We start from the raw sequence: 16,778 nt of genomic DNA on the forward strand, positions 1-16,778 counted from the left end.
CACCGCCACTCCTCTGACACTATTATTGGCCACATCAAGTCGATCACAATGGTGGGTCGATTATGGTGATATCTCATGATTACCATTTTACCATTCATTATGGAACCCGTAGGGATTTAGGCGTATTGTTCTGGTTCGAAGGTGAAAATCCTTCCATTTCACCGCGAAACGAGAGGGAAACGCCAGCGGGAACGTTCCCGGTCTTTTTGAATTCTGTGACTTCACTCAGGTCTTGTTTGATAAAAAGACGTTTGGAGATTGGGTTGATGTTCATTCTGGCTGCTTACATTGATCGGATTGAGAAAGTATCCAAGAAGATTGCTCGGTTCAATGATGAAACCAGCGACTTCAGAGAAAATCGAGTGGCCGTCAGCGGCCACCTCTCTACTCCCACAAAAATCTCATCCCTTCTCGCCCCGGCTTGCTCTGTTTGACTGATCGAACAAGCTTCGAATAATTTGTGACAATGTATACATGTATGATCCGGCTGGTTCCTCGAGCAAATGCAGTCTTGTTCAGTTCGTCTTTTTGGTTTGTGTTGTTGGTCTTTCCTCGAGAAGCCAACAAACCGTTCACCTCGCGTCCACTCACCTTCTTTCCTCGGCAAATCAGCTATTGATCAACTCCAGTACCCGCGCACATGAGTTCGAGCCAGGGCGCACTTGCTTCAGCAAGCACCGAGCAAGCAAAACTCGAACAAGCGATCGCTGAAATGACGCAAGCTCTGGCAGCCGACCGAGAGGAACGGCGGGAGCTTCGGCGGCTTGCTGCTACCGCCCGTGCAGCAGGATTCCTTCAAGACGCACAGCAGTATGAGGAAGACGCGCGGCAACTGTTGGCAATCATCAGCACGACCAGCACCGACCTCGCGGCAGTTCGTCAACAGCTGTTCGCTTGTCTCAACCCAGCCCCAGCCGCACAAGGCTCGGTGCTCTGTATGTCTACCATTCTATCGACATGCTTGTGTTGAACAGATACGGCGTTGAAAATGCTCACTTTCCGTCTCTCAACTTCTTGGTAGTGGAAACAAACCACTCGCTGGTCCGATTTTGGCGAGCCCTTCTTGACAACCAAGTGACCGAGCAGGTCTTGCGACTGGATCCTAACACCAACCGGATGGTCGCAGTGGCTCATGTTCCTGGGCAGCCGCTTCGAGCCAATGAACCAAGGTTCTTGACCCTGCCTGACGGCGTGTTCTGGCTTGGGAACGAGAAACTTGGATCGGTCCTCATGGTCCGCAGTTGCTACGATGCAATGTTCGATGCGATCATCAATCCACCAGCAAACTCTGCGCCAGCAGCAAACTCTGCGCCAGCAGCAAAGCACAGCTGGATTGTCACTGGAAATCCAGGCACCGGCAAGACGTTCTTTTCGGCGTACTTTGTCTATCGCTTGTTCCAGCGACACCCTCGGCTGACCTTGGTTTACGAGCCAGCGCCGCAGCAGCAGCCAGCCACCATTCGCTACCTCCTACGGCCTGACCGAGAGGTTTTGAAAGGCAGCATTGCTCTGGACAGCTTTTACGACAGTCTCGACGACCGCCGCGCCGATTTCTGGTACCTTGTCGATGGCCATCCCGCTGGTATCTACCGTGCTTACACCCTGCTCGTCACCTCGCCGCGCCGCGACTTTTACAAGGAGGTCCAGAAAGACGCCTATCCTAGGATGTTCATGCCAGTGTGGTCGTGGAACGAGCTGCTTGCTCGCCTCCAGCAACGGAACGCGACTCCCGAGCAAGTTCTAGCTGCCGAACAGCGTTTTTTTCGCTGGGGCGGCATCGCGCGCGAGGTTCTCGATGATGGGATGACTCTGCCGTATTCCGAACTGCTTTTGAACGAGGCGCTTGGTCGTTGCAATATCCAGACGGTCCGCAGCGCTGTGGGTCAGATTGCTGATGCGCAAGATTTTTCACACCGAATCCTTCACGTCCATGTCCAAGCAGACGATCGTTCCTTCTCGTTGTACAATTTACTGTTTGCGTCTAATTGGGTGGCCGACAGTTTTCTGACTCTTGCGCTTGCCAACGAACGCGACAACCTCGTCAGCTTTTTGCGTGCGTCTGCCGACCTTGCAGAGCCTGGCGCGCTTCGTGGGCATTTGTTTGAGAGGCTCGCCCATCGTCTCATCCGTCAGGGCGGATCTTTCAACGTTCGAAACTTGTCCAACAACCAAAGAACCAATCAGGTCCTTCCGCCGCTCACATCCGTCCGCTTCCTCCAGCTGGACCAGGTTAATCTCAATCTCCCGAATCGCTACTTTCAACCAGATCACGGCAATTTTCCGGCCATCGACGCCATCATCTCGCCGAACAACAACCGCAACTCGCCCTATATGTTCTTGCAGATGACCGTCAGTCGGGACCATCCTGTCATCGCGCAACGCTTGAGCGAGGCCATTGCTCGTTTGCCACCTGGAAGCGTCGCCCAATTGTACTTTGTGGTGCCCTCTGAACTTTTCGATACCTTTCGGCCGCAGCCCTACCACACCACCGATCATCACGTGTTTCAGACTGCTCGGGCTGTGCCCGCGAATGTCCGGAACGTCCAGCAATTTGCCTTGCGCATAGATTTCGCGATTTTCCCGAATCAAAACCCTGCTGCTATCGTCTGATCCCACCAATTTTGCATTTCCTGTTATGTCAGTAAAGGCTTGTTTTTATAGAACTCGAAAAGGGTTCGTAGTGCGTTCCTCTACCCCGACTTGCACTGTTTGACTGATCAACAAGCTTCAAACAAATCCAAAAAATCTTTTGCAATCCTTTTAATCAAGGGGGGTCCCAAAAACAGTGGGAAATCAGTGAAAATACAATCCGGACACACACAATCGGCTGGACCCTCGAAAAAAGAGGGAACGGCTGTTGTGTGTGCAGTCCACGTCGGGGTAGAGGTTTTGTGTGTTTTTTTCCGTATCAATGTACTTAAGTCATACTCGTACTATGCATACGATGATTCTCCTTGCAAATTGCGCTGATGGGGCTTTGCTCACCTCACTCTCTCTTCTTTGCTTTTTTTTTTTTTCAAAACCCGCTGCTTTGAGCTTGTTGCGCTTCTACGCATAGCCTCACACTCGTTGACCACTTCTTTTAATTTGGCATTCTTCTTTATTTCATTTTACATCTTTCAGCAATGGCTTCTCCGATGGTTCTCCGTCGAATGACGGCCGCGGGCGATGAGAACGTTGCCGGCACCGGAAACGGTTCACCCTGCAGGTAATGGTTGCGAGTCAGTTCCGACCGCTTCGGCCGCCTTCATTCTTTTTGTCATTGGATAACCAAGCTATATACTCTGAGAATTGCAGCGCGGTGCTCGGCACTCGGCTGCGGGACGGACCTCTGTTGAAAGTGAAGCAGAGAAGAGCAGCGCAACAACAAAACTGAAACCCAGCCACCGTTTCGCGCCGCTTGCTGTCGCCCGCAAGCAAGCAGTGTCCGCAGTCAATACAGTTGGTGTCCGCTCGATTTGTCACACATCCTGGTGACTTGACTCGACGCTGCGGTTGTCGCTCCAAACTCAAAGTTCCACCGCAATTCAAAATGCAAAAACCAAAAAAATTTGAAACGGTTTCAAAAAAATGAAACGAAGAAAAAAAATCAAAAACGGTTTCAAACCAGAATCCGACTTTCTTCATTATTTTTTTTTTAAAAAAAAAAAAGCTTTCTATGCATTGTACAATTGTCGCCGTTGTGTTAAACCTTTGACTGAAAATTATTGCTGTTTTGTTATTGTCGTACAGCCCAAATCGCAAGCGCAAGTCGAGCGAAATCTCGTCCGAGTGCCCAACCCCGCTCGCAGAGGCAACCTCCAAGGAGCCCATGACACCGCGCCAAATTGCCACGCCGAAGAGCAAGAGCCGCCTGAGGCAATTGTTTGGCTTTTCGCCGAGCAGCAAGAAGAAGGACAGCTCGTCCACCCCCGAGGCGCCTGGCACGCCGAGCACGCCGATGGCACCCGTCACGTCCACCCCTGTCAAGCGGACCGCCATGCTCGTGTCGCCCAGCCCGAGCAAAGGACCCACGTCCTACAAGGAGTACCAAAAGTACGAGAGCCTCCGTCGCAACACTCCTGGTCGCAGCAGCATGCGCAAGGAGGCCTCCGTGCACAAGTCAGACCTCTGGAGCTCCACCGTGGACCCGGCATTCTATGCGACAGTGCCTCGCCAGGAAGCCAAGCGTCAGGAGGTAGGCACGACGTTGTCCCTGTGGGAGTCATTATTGAGAGTCAAAAGTTTCTGCGTGCTGTGGATGTTGTGCGTTTTTGGTTATTCACTCGTCGTCGTGATCACGTAGGTCATCCACGAGATCATCCAATCGGAAGAAGGCTATGTCGCCGACCTGACCCTCTTGGTGAACGTCTTCAAGAAGCCCATGGAGAAGCTCAACATGGTTTCAGCGGCAGAGTTGCAGATCATCTTTGGCAACATTGAACAGCTGGTCTCCCCGCACACCGAAATGTGCAAGCTTCTCGTTGCTGCCCGTAAGGAAAACAACCTCGTCCACGAGATTGGCGACATTTTCCTCCAATGGGTAAGTGTGTGCAGCGCTTCGTTTTCTTGGAGGGCGGGCATTTCGCCGCCGCCAGATTCTTCTTCTTACTCTGTCATTGTTGCCTTGAACCCCATGACAGTTCCCGCGCTTCCGTTCCATCTACGGCACTTACTGCGGTGAGCGCTCGGTTGCCAAGGACGAAGTCGACCGCATCAGCAAGACGAACGGCAACGTTGCCGATCTCTTGCGTCGGTGCATCGACCTCGCCCAGTGCCGCAAGCTGGACATGTGGAGCTTCTTGGATGAGCCTCGTCGCCGCCTCCAAAAGTACCCGCTGCTGCTGAGCGCGGTGCTCAAGCATACGCCGCCAGAGCACCCCGATCACAGCAAGATTGTCGCTGCCATCGCCCAAACGGAAGAAGTCATCCGAGACGTGGACTCTCAGACTGGCATGGCCAAGCTGACCCAACTGAACTCGGCTTTGCTGTTTGCCTCCAAGGAACAAGAGATTGATCTCGTCAATGACTCGTACATGCTCGTTCTTGAAGGTGGCATGCGTGCTCGCGACGGTCACGATCTGCATGCCTTCTTGTTTGATCGCATGCTCATGTTCACCCGTCTGGTCACGAAGGGCGGCGTGCGTCGTTATGCTGTTCGCGATGTAAGGCTTCGGGGGCTGGATGTCGAAAATTGTTGTGTGGCTCGCGTTTTGTGTTCGAGTATTGTTCTCATGACTGACCAACTGTGTCTTGTCTACTTGGTTTTACAGGTTGTTCCCCTTGTCGATCTGGAGGTGGAAGCCGTCGAGAACGACACGGGTCGCTTTGGCAAATCCCTGAGTATCCGCTCCATTTCCGACCTGGGTGGCGATGGTGGCATCAATGGTAAGATTCACTACTGTTCGGAAAACCCTTTTGTTGATTGGGGAGATGTTGACTCCAAAAACATGTCTCTTGTGATCCGATTGTTTCGGGGAAACACTTTGCTCACACCATGCCCTTTCCAACCACCGTTCAGAAAACGTGCTTCGATTCCACTTCACCGAAGGACCAAACAAGAAGCAGGTGCACCGAACTGTGCAAGTGCCAAACCGCCACGAGTTGCACGCGTGGATTACCACGACTCGTCAGCTGTCTGACACGGTCAAGCAGGAGCACGGCGCCATTGCATCGCTGCACGACTTGGACGCGTTCGACGGCGACGACATTAGCATGGACGGCGGTGACTACATGAACGGGCACTCGCGCAGCCGCATGCGTATGGACCCTGACAATGACGATAGCATCAGCATTTCCAGCACCATGAGCATGGCAATGGGCTTTGGATCGAGCAAGGGTCGAAGCGCCAGTGTTAGCCGCAACACGTCCAGCGCGTCGCTGTACAGCAATGCCCGCGAGTCTGTTCGTAATAAGACCGCCAAGGCCGCAGCTACGCCCAGCACACCTACCGCGAACGGTCGTCGCGAGAAGCCCTCCTTCCTCAAGAGCCGCTCTTCGACTGTGCCCACGATTGCAGCACCAAAGTTTGATGTCGATCCTAGCCACGGCATTCCGCTCCCGGCCGACGACGACGACGATGAGCCATCGACTCTTTCGAGCGCTGTCAGCATGACTAGCATCAATACGGCCTCCGAAATGGACCCCACGCTTGATCAAAGCGTGATCAGCTTGGGCGGAGCCGAGTTTGATGGCAACTCGTCCATGATTGAGTCTGTCAGCAGCCCAAGCATGGTCATGTACATGTCTCCGACTGCCCGTTCAAGGATTTTGTCTTCGGCCGACGACGAAGATGACGTGTAGAGCCGTTTTGCTTTTGTTGTTTGTTGTTTTTTTTTTTGTTTGTTTGTTTTTTTTTTTTTTTGCTTTTGTTTTCTTTCTTTCTGTTTTGGTGGACTTTGATCACACGCGTGGATGTGAGAGAAGATGTTGCGGAGGTCTTTAGTTTGTTCTCGAGAATGAACAAAGCGAGAACTGGTGTGTTGAAATTATTTTGCAGCTGCGAGCTGCTGGTGTTTGTCGTGAATGCGTTGAACTCGTTATTGCGTTAGCTGTGTTGTGAATGCTGCTTGAAGTGTAGTGTTGAGCGTCAATAGGATTGTTCTTGGAACTGTTTTGGAATTACAATTGGAATTGGAATTGGAAAAATCCAAAAGAAGGCAAAGTAAATTCATCCAAAAAAACAAACAAATGGGTCGGACACAAACAAAATCAATCCAGAGGTGCAATCCCAGAGGAGCGCATGGTGAACTGAAAACACACAATGAAGCGAGTCAAGGCAAACATTCAAGAAGACCAACAAACAGAAAACGACAACCAACACCCAAAGAAAAAAAAATGGTTCCGATCACAACCACAACACGCAGATAATTCGAGGTTTGAGCTTGTCTCTGTCCAAACGATTACAGTGTCGAGTTTAAGCATCAGCAACGGCATCCTTGGACGAGGAACGCTTGGTCGTCAGGCGGCGCTTCCACTGGAGCTTGGGGCCTGTCTTGGGCGCGTTGGAATCGCCGACAATCTGCTGGCGAGCGACGCACGCTGCCTCGCATCGGTTGACGACGTGCGTAACGTTGGTCATCAAGTTGCGAGCGCACACCACGAGCTGAGAGTCAGTCTCGGCATCGTTGGGGTTGGCAGCCTTGACGGACGAGATGACACGCAGTTGGTTGGAAATGGTAGGAACGCGGTCGACGTAATCGAGCAACTGCTTGGACAGACGCTTGTCCGGGCAGTTCTTGGCAATCTCGCGGGCAATGCGTTCGATTTCCTGGGTGCGGGGAGCAGAGATGAGAGGAAATCGAGGCAAGTTTGTTAGTTTTTGGGGTTTTTTTTTTGTTTGTTTGTTTGTTTGTTGTTTGTTTGTTTGTTTGTTTGTTTGTTTGTTTGTTTGTTTGTTTGTTTGTTTGTTTGTTTGTTTGTTTGTTTGTTTGTTTGTTTGTTTGTTTGTTTGTTTGTTTGTTTGTTTGTTTGTTTTTTGTTGTGTGGGGGGGGGTTCGCTGGGGAGCGTTCAACCACAAACTCGAGCAGCACTTACAACAATCTTGGCGCACATGAGCTTGGCAGTGCGGACGAGCTCGGCCTTGCGGAAGTGGTGAGCGTGGTCGGCCATCTCCAACATGAGCTGGGCCAGCTCGTTGGCGAGGGCGATAAGGTCGTTGCCCTTGCTCGACCACTTGCGAGCTTCTGCTCGAAGCTCCTTCGCGGCATCCTGAAAGTTTTTTTGCCGCAGACCGCAAGATTAGTACCAAACGCAGAAATGCATAAAACCAGCGCAAAACAACAACCACCACCTTACCTTGATTTGCTGCAGCTTGTCGCTGACTTGCTCTTCTTCTTCCTCCTCCTCTGACTCGGACTCGACGTCGTCTTCGGCAGCAGCTGCTGCGGCCAAGGCGGCGGCTTCGGCTTCGGCGGCGGCGCGGCGGGCGGCAGCCTCAGCCTCGGCCTTTGCAGCAGCCTCCTTGTCCATCTGGCTGGTATCGGGCTGCACAAACTGAACGACGGGCTTGGGTACTGGGGCCTGTGGAGGATTTGGGGGAGGGGTGGGGAAAGGGGCACAATGATTGCCAGCCAGATGGAACGACAGTGAGTGTAAAGCACAAGTCACCAACAATACTCATCCTTTCAACAAGAACGCTGTACCATGCGACGGAAGATTTGGTCAATCTGGTCCATGACCTTGTGGCGCGGCACAGAAGGCAGACCGTCTTCGCCTTCGCCGGGAGCGGGCTTGGACCGGAGGGCAATCTCAATGTTGGTGACAGCCAGAGCAAACTGGTGCTGGGCCTTGTTGAATGCCGCCTTGTTCTCGGCGGTCGGGTTCAGGAGCGCCTCGCGACCAGTCTGAACAAGGTGATCGCGCGCTGATTGTCCAAAGTCGGACAAGAAGCAATGGTGAGACCTTTTGTTTTCCACATTTCTCTCAAGCGCCGACGCTGTTCAAGTTGCAAAAACCCCCCCCTTACACTTCTCAAGCGCCTCGCACAGTCGGTCGACAGTCTTGATAAACTCGGCGTTGCCGGTACGCGCCGCCTCGGACTTGGCTTGGATGATAATGTGGCTGACACGCTCGTTGAGAGCATTCAAAGCCGCATCAAACTTGGCCTGGTCCCCGCTCTCGACGGCGGCAATAAAGTCGGCGAGTTGGTGGTTCTTGAGGTCATCGGCTGCGAAACAGCAAAAACAAAACAGCAGAACATGAGCAGAGTCGACAAGAAATGAACTAAGGTACAAGCAACAAACAAACGCGCAGACCCCCCCCCCACAAGTCAGGATACTGCCCTGAAAAACTCACCCAGAACATCAAACATGCTATTCGGAGCAGCAACATCGTCAAGAACGCGCTCCAGTGCAGCCAGGGCCCTGTCCCACTCTGCTTTCATTGTGTCCATGTGCTCGACGGCAGCCTTCTTGAGCAGGTTTTGAGTGTCCTCGGTACCGCGAAGGGTGGCAACTTGGTGCGAAGCGGCGGGGCCGTTGGCAGCAGCCCCGATGGTGCTCTCCGAAGAGCCCTGACCGCCACTGCCGCTGGTCTCGGCGTCGCCTTCACCACGGACAGCGGCAACGACGGCAGCGTTGTTCTTGTTGCGCTGCGCCTCAATGTCGTGATTGATGACGGCGACGGCTCGCGTCGCGTTCTGAAGCTCGGGAACGAGTTTCAGCAGGGCGGCGCAGCGCTGGTCAAGGCGCTTGGCGCGCTCGGGGTCGCTCGTGTATGCGCAGGTGGTTTGGATCGACTTGCCGAGCTGGACCGAGACGGCCTTGAAGCGGTCTGACGCGAGACCGTGCGCCGGCGGGTTGCCTTGGTGCGCGGCGTTGATCATCTCGCGAAGCGGGCTGTGCAGCTCTTGCAGAATCATGGTGGCGTTCTCCATGGCTTGGGCCGTGGCAAGAACCTCGAGCTGCGACGCCTTCTCGCTCATGTGCGCGACCTTTGCCTGCAGCTCGCGACGGCTTGCCTCGTCGCTCGTGTCATCTGCAACTTGCGTGGCGCTGCTCATCATCTCGCGGCGGGCTTGAGCAAGCTGCGAGATGGCCGTCTGCAGGAGGCTGCCGTTCTCTCCGGCGCCCAGCTTGTTGAGGGCCTTGGAGGAGCCACCAAAGCTGTTGCCGATGGCGGAGACGTTGCGGGACTGCACGTCAAGCTCCATGGCCTTCATGCTGACCTTCTCGCAGTCGGCCTCAAGCTTCATGCCATTCTCCAGCACCTTGGCCTTGTCCTGGCGCAGAACATTGTGGGAAATGGTCACCAGGCCCTCTTGGATGGCCTTGAACAGCGCGAGCTGCTCGCCGTACTTGACAGCAAGCGTGTGCATTTGGCGGTTGGCGCCGTGCTTGCCGCCCGCGCCGCCCTGCAGGAATTGCAGGGTCTGGGCGGTGGCCGCAGTGGACGACGCGCCACCCGAGGTCACGACACCGCCGGCAATGACGTATGCGTCGTCAATGTCCTCGTCGTAGACAAACTTGAGCTGCATGATGCGACGAATCTCGAGCACGGCGTCACGCACGCGATCCGTCACAAACTCTTTCGAGGAGCGCGTGGCAATCGACATGTCTGACTTTTCGCGCTCGGCCTCCGTTTGGCTGCTGCGGGTGGTGCAGTACAGCTTGATGCTGCTGACAATATTGGGCGAGCAGGTCTTGATGACCTCGTTGGCGGACAGCAGCTGGTTTTGCACCGTCAGCGACGTCAGCTCGGTGGCACGACGGTCGGTGGCCTTGGCCACGTCGACCAGCGCAGCCACAGCGGGCTTCAGCGAGGCAGCGAGCTCGGGAATCGTGTTGACCTTGGCCAGAATGGCAATCTGCTCCAGCGCGCGATCGCAGATGGCCAGAATACGGCGAACCTCGTTGTCGTCGAACGCCTGCAGCACTCGCGACGTGCCATCCAGCAGCGCCTTTGCTGCGCGCGACAGCGATGCCGCCGCCTCTTCGTTGCGCGGGTTGTCGCGCAGTGCGACCGTGCTCTCGACGAACTGTCAGGATACAAGCGATACCAAAAACAATAACATGTGTTAGTGATGTTGGCAGTATTCATGACTTTGTGAGCGGATGTTACTTGTCAGAGCAAAGTGATGATTCAAAGAACAAAAGATCATAAGAAAATATTCAACGCCCCATTTTTGGATGAGATGGATGGTTGAGCCGTTGTATGAGTTTTGTTTGGCTGAAAGCAGCGATCAAAGCTACGGAGAACTAACAAAGTGACCATTTTTCGCTCCGTGCTTTTTTGAATGTTGAAGCAAAAAAAAAAAAAAAAAAAAAAAAAAATGACCTGTCAAAAAAAAAAAGCTCTGTTGTTTGTGCATTTTGCTGCGTGTTGCGATCGGCGGCTGCTGGAAGCGGGGTTGTCCTGCCTGGTGCTTGTCTTGAACACACACGCGCACACCACAATCTCACCGCCCACACACCCGATTCACAACCCCATGACGCACAGCAAGATCTAAAAAAGAGGCGTGCGAATGGATTTTTTTGGATTTTTTTCTTTTTTTTTTGCTTTTTGTTCATTTTTGTTGGCTGTTGTCACTGCGCGCCGCTTTGCACATATTGGTAAACGCACACAGACAAAGCCCCCCCCCCCACAAAGCGACAAGGCCAGGCATTCAGGGCCAGCGGTGGTCCAATGCTTGCCCAGCCATGACAACTTGTCGAATTCATCACTGTCAAACCGTTCCTGGATTTTTTTTTTGTTTTTTTTAAAAAGCTCCCCTTCCGTTCACATTCATTCCAATGACGCAAGTCACTTGTAGCTCATTGTGTGGAGAAGGAAAGAGAGAGAGAGAGATGGCGCAACGGATGCGACCAAGTCTCGGTCGCTCAGTATCCACAAAAGTATCCACAAAAGTGGTCCTAGATCAGCAAAACGGAAAAAAGCGCAAAGTTCCAGTGTGTCGCACACACGCCCAGCACGCTTTTGATCGTCCGTTTCGCTGCATCCCACACACACACAGTCCCACTGCTTGAAGAAGCAAATTAGAGCGGTGATTGGATTCAGAATCGCTGCTGCTTCTCTCCTCTGTCGACTCATCGTGTCAATCAATGAAAAAGGCGGAACACTCGCGCCCTTCTCCCCCACCTCCTTCTCCTCCCAACCTCTCGACTCTTGCCTCGTTCATCATACCTGCTTGGCAGACTCCTCGCAGAGAACCATGGCGGGGGTCATGGCGTCCTGTGTCTGGCGATCGGTGGTGGTCGCCTTCACGCGGGTGGCAATCTTGATTAGTTCGGCAGTTGACTTGGCAATCATGGAGCCGGTTGCCGTCATGTCGGGGAAGGGCGACTTGTGCTGCACGGCCTCCTCTTCAATGACGACCAGCTCACCGACTGCTTGCGCGATCGGAGCGAGCACGAGCTCGTAGGTGCTGGTGTGGACCGAAGGCATTGGTTGAACTTGGAGAGAAACAACAAAATACAAAGAATGAACTGAGCGCTCAGACAGAATTGGTCGGGGTGAAATGTAAGGTCTGCTCGGAAAAGGTGCTGCTATCGAAGGCAAAAGAAAAAAAAAGAGACATGGTCTTGTGCCGTTGGTGGGGAGACCGTTTGATGCCAAAATGAACGGAAGGTTTCAACCTTCGACATTTACACAAGAATCAGCTCTAGCCCGAATTGTACTGCTCGACAACGAGACTGCACATAACCTTCAAACAACTTCAACAATCTTTTTTATTGGGGGGGGGGGCTCAAAATCAGTGCAAAATGTGTGGGAAGGTGATCCGGACGCACACAACCCTCGAAGAGGGACGAAGTCAGGCTAGATCAACGAATTTGCACAGCTGTTGTTTGCGAGAGAGCTGTTGATGATGATCATGACGATTCATCGGGGTACCAAAGCTTGACGGTTGGCTCTTTACGTGGGCAGATGTGCAAACTGCTTTTCAGGAAACTCGTTGTCTGACAGCACTTTGTCAAACCCTCGCACCCTGCAAAAGCTTTCTGCACGTAGATATGTATGACATGCGACAAAAAACTTTTCAGAATGTGGACAAAAGATGATGTACAAAAAAAACAAATGCACCTTTCGATCAAAATGATAAAGATGGCACAACAACCGTGTGCGGCACGCTTTGCATACGCCTGCGTAGCAAACAAAGACGTGGGCTTTCATTTTTTTTAGACTTGGCCAATGTACGAGCACTCCTTGCCCGTCTTCTTGATGGCAGCGAGCATGTCGTCCGACGAAGCGGTGCCGCTCACGACAACCTTGCGATCGGCGACCAGCGTGTCGACCTTCTCGATGCCTGTTTTGAAGTTTCGGCCGCAGATAGTGTTAGTAAATAATAATCGAACTCATCATCATCACCATCATCATCATCATCATCAGTGTTCTGTGTGGTGTGCGTTGGATGTCAGTTTGAATGCGATTTTGGCTAAAACTCAACCGCGACCCCCTGCCTCCTCCTCCTCCCCCATTCAACCCGCAGCCAGAGTACATACACAAAGTCCTCATCAACATGCACCAGTGCTATGACTGTTATCTTTGTCTCTGCAAGGCTCCAGCGTACAACCCATTTCTGCCGCTCACTGCCTTTGAGGTTTAGCTGAGCCAGTGACTCGAGTCACTCCTCCTCGTGCCACCCCTGCGTCCCAAACCTCACGCCACACAATCCGCCACATGTAAACAAAAAGAGTCCGTTCCTTGCTAGGACGGGCGACTCGGGCTGCTCACAGTGATGCTATTTCGCCCCTTTCCTATCGAACCAAAGCACTCACAAACCGCACAACGACGGCGAGCCATTCACTGACTCACTCGCTCACTCACTCTCACTCCAGTCATTGGGCTCTTTCTGGTCTCACGCAGGTCGGTTCGGGGGTGGACGTGTGTGATCCCGAATGCGCTTGGGACGCGCTTGCTCGCGATTGGTCGGTCGTTGCTTACCTTCAAGCTTTGCGAGATTGCGGCGAACGGCGCCTGCGCAGCCCTCGCAGGTCATTGCGACATTGAATGCATGAGACGGCATCGTTGCAGTTGGAAGGGTGCGAGTGTGGTGGAATTCAGGACGAAAAGCCGGGTGCTGAAGAACAAGACGGAGATTTTTCCAAAGTCGGAAGAAAGGACTGAGCTGCTCAGAAACCTGCGCTAACGTACTCATATCCTTAAGTAAACTGTACCAACGATGCAAATTCACACGATAGAATATCGAAAGCAAAACTTCTGAACTTAACTTGCTCAGTCTTTCATCAATGAGCCAGCCAGCCAAAGGACCAAAGCCAAGGCCGCCAGAGAAGGGCAGCTTCCCGCTCGACCACGAAGGTATATTTGATTGCTGTTGAGATGTACTGCTGCTGATCTTGATCTGATCGACAAAAGCTAAACTGTCTGTCAATAGGCGAGTGCAAGGATGCCATGCGTCGATTCATGGCCTGCATGCGCGAGAACAAGCAGAACAGCAGCGCATGTCGCATCGAGTCGCGCGACTACCTCAAGTGCAGAATGGACAAGTTGAGTTTCGTTTGGTTTTTCGTTTGGTTGAGATCCTGGGAGGAGGCGGGGGGGGGCAAGCGCGAGGTTCCGGGGTTCAAGGATTGAAGCAACCAAACCGAATGTTCCTGACTATGACCATGACATGGTGATTCGAATGCATTTGTAGTGATTTGATGACTCGAGAAGATCTCAAGCAGCTGGGATTCCGGGATTTGGATGACGCAGCAGGCAAACCAAATGACAGTCGTCCGCCGCCGCGATGATTTTGTTGATGATGATACTTTTGCTTCAGTGTGAGTGTTTGGTCGTGTTGGAGAATGGCAAAAACATGTACTGTTGTTGGACAAACGATGGGGGTGTCTGGAGTGTTCGCAAACAAGCGGTTCACACAAACGCGCAGTGGGAAGTCTACACAAACCTGAGATGTATTCAAGCAACAACGGCAGCAAAACGGACAAAGTGTAAAAGTCGAATCGAAACAGAACTGAACTCGCATCCAAGTAGCAATCATTCCGCGACCACAACGGTGCGGCAAAAGGGTTGCGCCAGACAAAACCCGAAAAAGAGTGTCCCCCCAAAAATAACATCGCATCGACCTGCTGCTTCTTTTGCTCAAGAAACCAGGTCACGATCGCTCGCGTACGATTTACGGCTCGTTCGACCCATTGTGTGCCTTGCAAAGTGGGAGGCTGCTTCGTTGGGTGGAGGCGTTTCCGCATCGGGCGCGACCATCGTCTTCAATGACGACTCTGAGATTGAGCGCGTGTACATGCGCGATGCTGTGGGATCGTCCACGTGCAGGTATGGAACGCCCAGCCCAGACAGAACGGCGTACACTGCTTGCTCGTTGGAATTGTTTTCCTGGATGGACTGCAGAACAAGCAGCATTTGCAAAAAGGTTGGAGAGAAAACCACTCGAGCGGCAATAGCATCTGACGAGAGGGATTAGAGTGTAAGCACAAACGCAAGAAAATGCCAATCAAAAAGATGGATGAGAGAACATGGAGCTTTTTGCCGACAAAAAAAAGCAGCGAAAACAATCAAAGGGAATCGTTCGCGTTGACATACCTTCGACCTTTTGCCGAATGACACTGTTCAGGAGGATGTGATCGCGCCATGAACTCAACGCCACGCGTCGAATGCCAAGGTCCGAGCTGGTATCATGCGCAACGGGTTGGAAGGTTGCCATGAGTTCTGGGAGAATTTGCGTGTAAAAGACAGTCCAGATGTGCCCCATTCGCTCGACAAATAACCGACTCTCGGCCACGTCCTTGAACTGCTCGCGCAAAATGATCATGCCCTTGGTCATGATTTCCTTAAATTTGAGCAGCACGAAAATTTCATTTTCGGCCTTGGCGGTCAATCTGCAGCCAGAACGTTGGTTGGGTGAGAAAAACAAAGAGGAGAGGGCATCCGACTCTAGACCCTCCGTCCGATAGAGCAACATGGAAAACCAGCAAAGCATGCAAAACGCTTCACATAACAACCTACCGCACGAGATCATTCCGGAACTCAATGCTGTCTGGCACGCTCGCGCGCTGGAAGAGCTGCTTCATGCATGCCGCAACACGCTCCCAGTGCTCACTGGTTGACTTGGCAATGATGCCGGGGCGCGGTTGGCGAGAGCCTTGCTGGAATTGTGCGGCAGAGCCAGCGGAAACGGTCGCACTGCCCCAGCCAGGTGAAGGAGGGGGAATGTCGACTGACTGGTGGGATGTCACTGGCGAAGGAGGTGCTCCTGATAGCGATGTGATTGAATCTCCACGCACGACGGCGGTGGAAAGGACTTGATGCTCCGAAGCGGACGAGAGGGACCGCGGCGGCAACGTCGAAGGCTGATCGTTCCCTCCCGCGATTGCAGCGCCTCCTCCGTCCTTGTTGAATGACAGCATGGCCTCTACAAGAAGCAAAAGAGTGTGTGTTGCCAAAAAAAGTTGTCGGTGAGTGCAACAGACTTGAACAACAAAATTCGTAAAAATGCGACGAGCGGAGGGTTTGGGAGCGTGGTGGAAGTCATCTCGTGGTGTAGATGTTTAACATGTTCGTTGGTACTTGACGTGTCGTCCGTCCGTCCTTGATGCTCATCTCAACGAGTCGGATCGTTTTGAGACAATCGACCAGCAACTCTCCCAACAAATGCTCAGCCATTGCGTACTCTCAAACCCCAAACACCCTCTTCAAAAACAGCCACTTTTTTTTTCGTTTGCCAAAGTTTTTGGCGTCTGTGGCACGACCCTCGATGTTGAGCAGGACGGGAGAGGTGCATCATTCGAACTTGGAGTGCGATCAAACAGGCTCAATGTTTGTCGCTCGCCGCTGTTGTGTTGACCCGTCCGCTTCTTGATCTGCTCTCTGTTGCAGCACGAATCGTCCATTCGCAGCCCACGAGAAGCGAGCGGGCTGGCTGGCTGGCTGGAGAGAGTGGAAAGAGAGCGTGGAACCAATCCCTCCCAAAATTCTGCAATGGAACTGACCAGCGAGCGACTTGTTCCTGCGGTGGCCACCGTGCGCGTCCATCGAGTGCTGGCCTGAGAGCGGCGAGCGCGAGCCCAGGCCAGGCATGGGCACTGCCGGGCGTGATCCCGGGCGCGGCGACGGCGACTGCGGCACCTGCGGACTGGAGCTCTGTGAGCCTGCGACGGATGCACCGCCAGCGGACGTCGGCGCTGAGGCGGGTGGCGCGTGGCCGTCCGTTGCGCGACTCATCATCGAATTGTTGGGGGTTCAAGGGGGAGGGGGGTGGAATTGTGCAGCTGAAAGGGGATTGAAAGGTTTGTGTTTTGGCTGAACGAGACGAGATTTGAAAAAAACAAGGGGAAAGAACAAAAAAAGAATGAGTGGAGAGTATCATCATCATCGAAGGGAAGAGGAT

At 53.0% G+C, this 16,778-nt stretch overlaps 6 protein-coding genes across 7 annotated transcripts; 3 read left to right on the forward strand and 3 right to left on the reverse strand.

Annotated features, from left to right (window-relative positions):
* Positions 1 to 517: 517 nt before the first annotated feature.
* Positions 518 to 2,640, forward strand: CAOG_03342 (hypothetical protein). Its single transcript, XM_004364124.2, has 2 exons — positions 518 to 935; positions 1,022 to 2,640. The coding sequence occupies exons 1-2, from the start codon at positions 641 to 643 to the stop codon at positions 2,608 to 2,610; spliced, it is 1,884 nt and encodes a 627-aa protein (XP_004364181.2). The 5' UTR covers positions 518 to 640; the 3' UTR covers positions 2,611 to 2,640.
* Positions 2,641 to 3,089: 449 nt separating this feature from the next.
* CAOG_03343 lies at positions 3,090 to 6,382 on the forward strand. 2 transcript variants are annotated; one of them, XM_004364125.2, is made up of 6 exons: positions 3,090 to 3,208; positions 3,733 to 4,177; positions 4,286 to 4,522; positions 4,623 to 5,144; positions 5,253 to 5,367; positions 5,501 to 6,382. In XM_004364125.2, the coding sequence occupies exons 1-6, from the start codon at positions 3,126 to 3,128 to the stop codon at positions 6,280 to 6,282; spliced, it is 2,184 nt and encodes a 727-aa protein (XP_004364182.1). In that variant the 5' UTR covers positions 3,090 to 3,125; the 3' UTR covers positions 6,283 to 6,382. The 2 variants fall into 2 exon arrangements, with proteins under 2 accessions (XP_004364182.1, XP_011270242.1); XM_011271940.1 differs by lacking the exon at positions 3,090 to 3,208 and having other exon boundaries at positions 3,652 to 4,177.
* Positions 6,383 to 6,627: 245 nt separating this feature from the next.
* Positions 6,628 to 11,892, reverse strand: CAOG_03344 (hypothetical protein). Its single transcript, XM_004364126.2, has 7 exons — positions 11,603 to 11,892; positions 8,777 to 10,457; positions 8,448 to 8,648; positions 8,125 to 8,345; positions 7,778 to 8,002; positions 7,517 to 7,690; positions 6,628 to 7,249 (listed from the first exon to the last, which is right to left on the reverse strand). Exons 1-7 carry the CDS (start codon positions 11,861 to 11,863, stop codon positions 6,896 to 6,898), a joined length of 3,117 nt encoding a protein of 1,038 aa, XP_004364183.1. The 5' UTR covers positions 11,864 to 11,892; the 3' UTR covers positions 6,628 to 6,895.
* Positions 11,893 to 12,456: 564 nt separating this feature from the next.
* Positions 12,457 to 13,567, reverse strand: CAOG_03345 (hypothetical protein). Its single transcript, XM_004364127.2, has 2 exons — positions 13,361 to 13,567; positions 12,457 to 12,722 (listed from the first exon to the last, which is right to left on the reverse strand). Exons 1-2 carry the CDS (start codon positions 13,440 to 13,442, stop codon positions 12,595 to 12,597), a joined length of 210 nt encoding a protein of 69 aa, XP_004364184.1. The 5' UTR covers positions 13,443 to 13,567; the 3' UTR covers positions 12,457 to 12,594.
* A 98-nt stretch (positions 13,568 to 13,665) lies between these two features.
* CAOG_03346 (hypothetical protein) lies at positions 13,666 to 14,299 on the forward strand (the record flags this gene model as incomplete). The annotated part of the gene is made up of 3 exons (XM_004364128.2): positions 13,666 to 13,735; positions 13,812 to 13,923; positions 14,073 to 14,299. 3 exons carry the CDS (start codon positions 13,666 to 13,668, stop codon positions 14,167 to 14,169), a joined length of 279 nt encoding a protein of 92 aa, XP_004364185.2. The 3' UTR covers positions 14,170 to 14,299.
* Positions 14,260 to 16,732, reverse strand: CAOG_03347 (hypothetical protein). The gene is made up of 4 exons (XM_004364129.2): positions 16,381 to 16,732; positions 15,398 to 15,803; positions 14,975 to 15,270; positions 14,260 to 14,838 (listed from the first exon to the last, which is right to left on the reverse strand). Exons 1-4 carry the CDS (start codon positions 16,613 to 16,615, stop codon positions 14,519 to 14,521), a joined length of 1,257 nt encoding a protein of 418 aa, XP_004364186.2. The 5' UTR covers positions 16,616 to 16,732; the 3' UTR covers positions 14,260 to 14,518.
* Between the last annotated feature and the right edge of the window lie 46 nt (positions 16,733 to 16,778).

This window comes from Capsaspora owczarzaki (assembly GCF_000151315.2).
Source record: "Capsaspora owczarzaki ATCC 30864 unplaced genomic scaffold supercont2.4, whole genome shotgun sequence".
NCBI classification, from domain to species: domain Eukaryota; class Filasterea; order Ministeriida; family Capsasporidae; genus Capsaspora; species Capsaspora owczarzaki.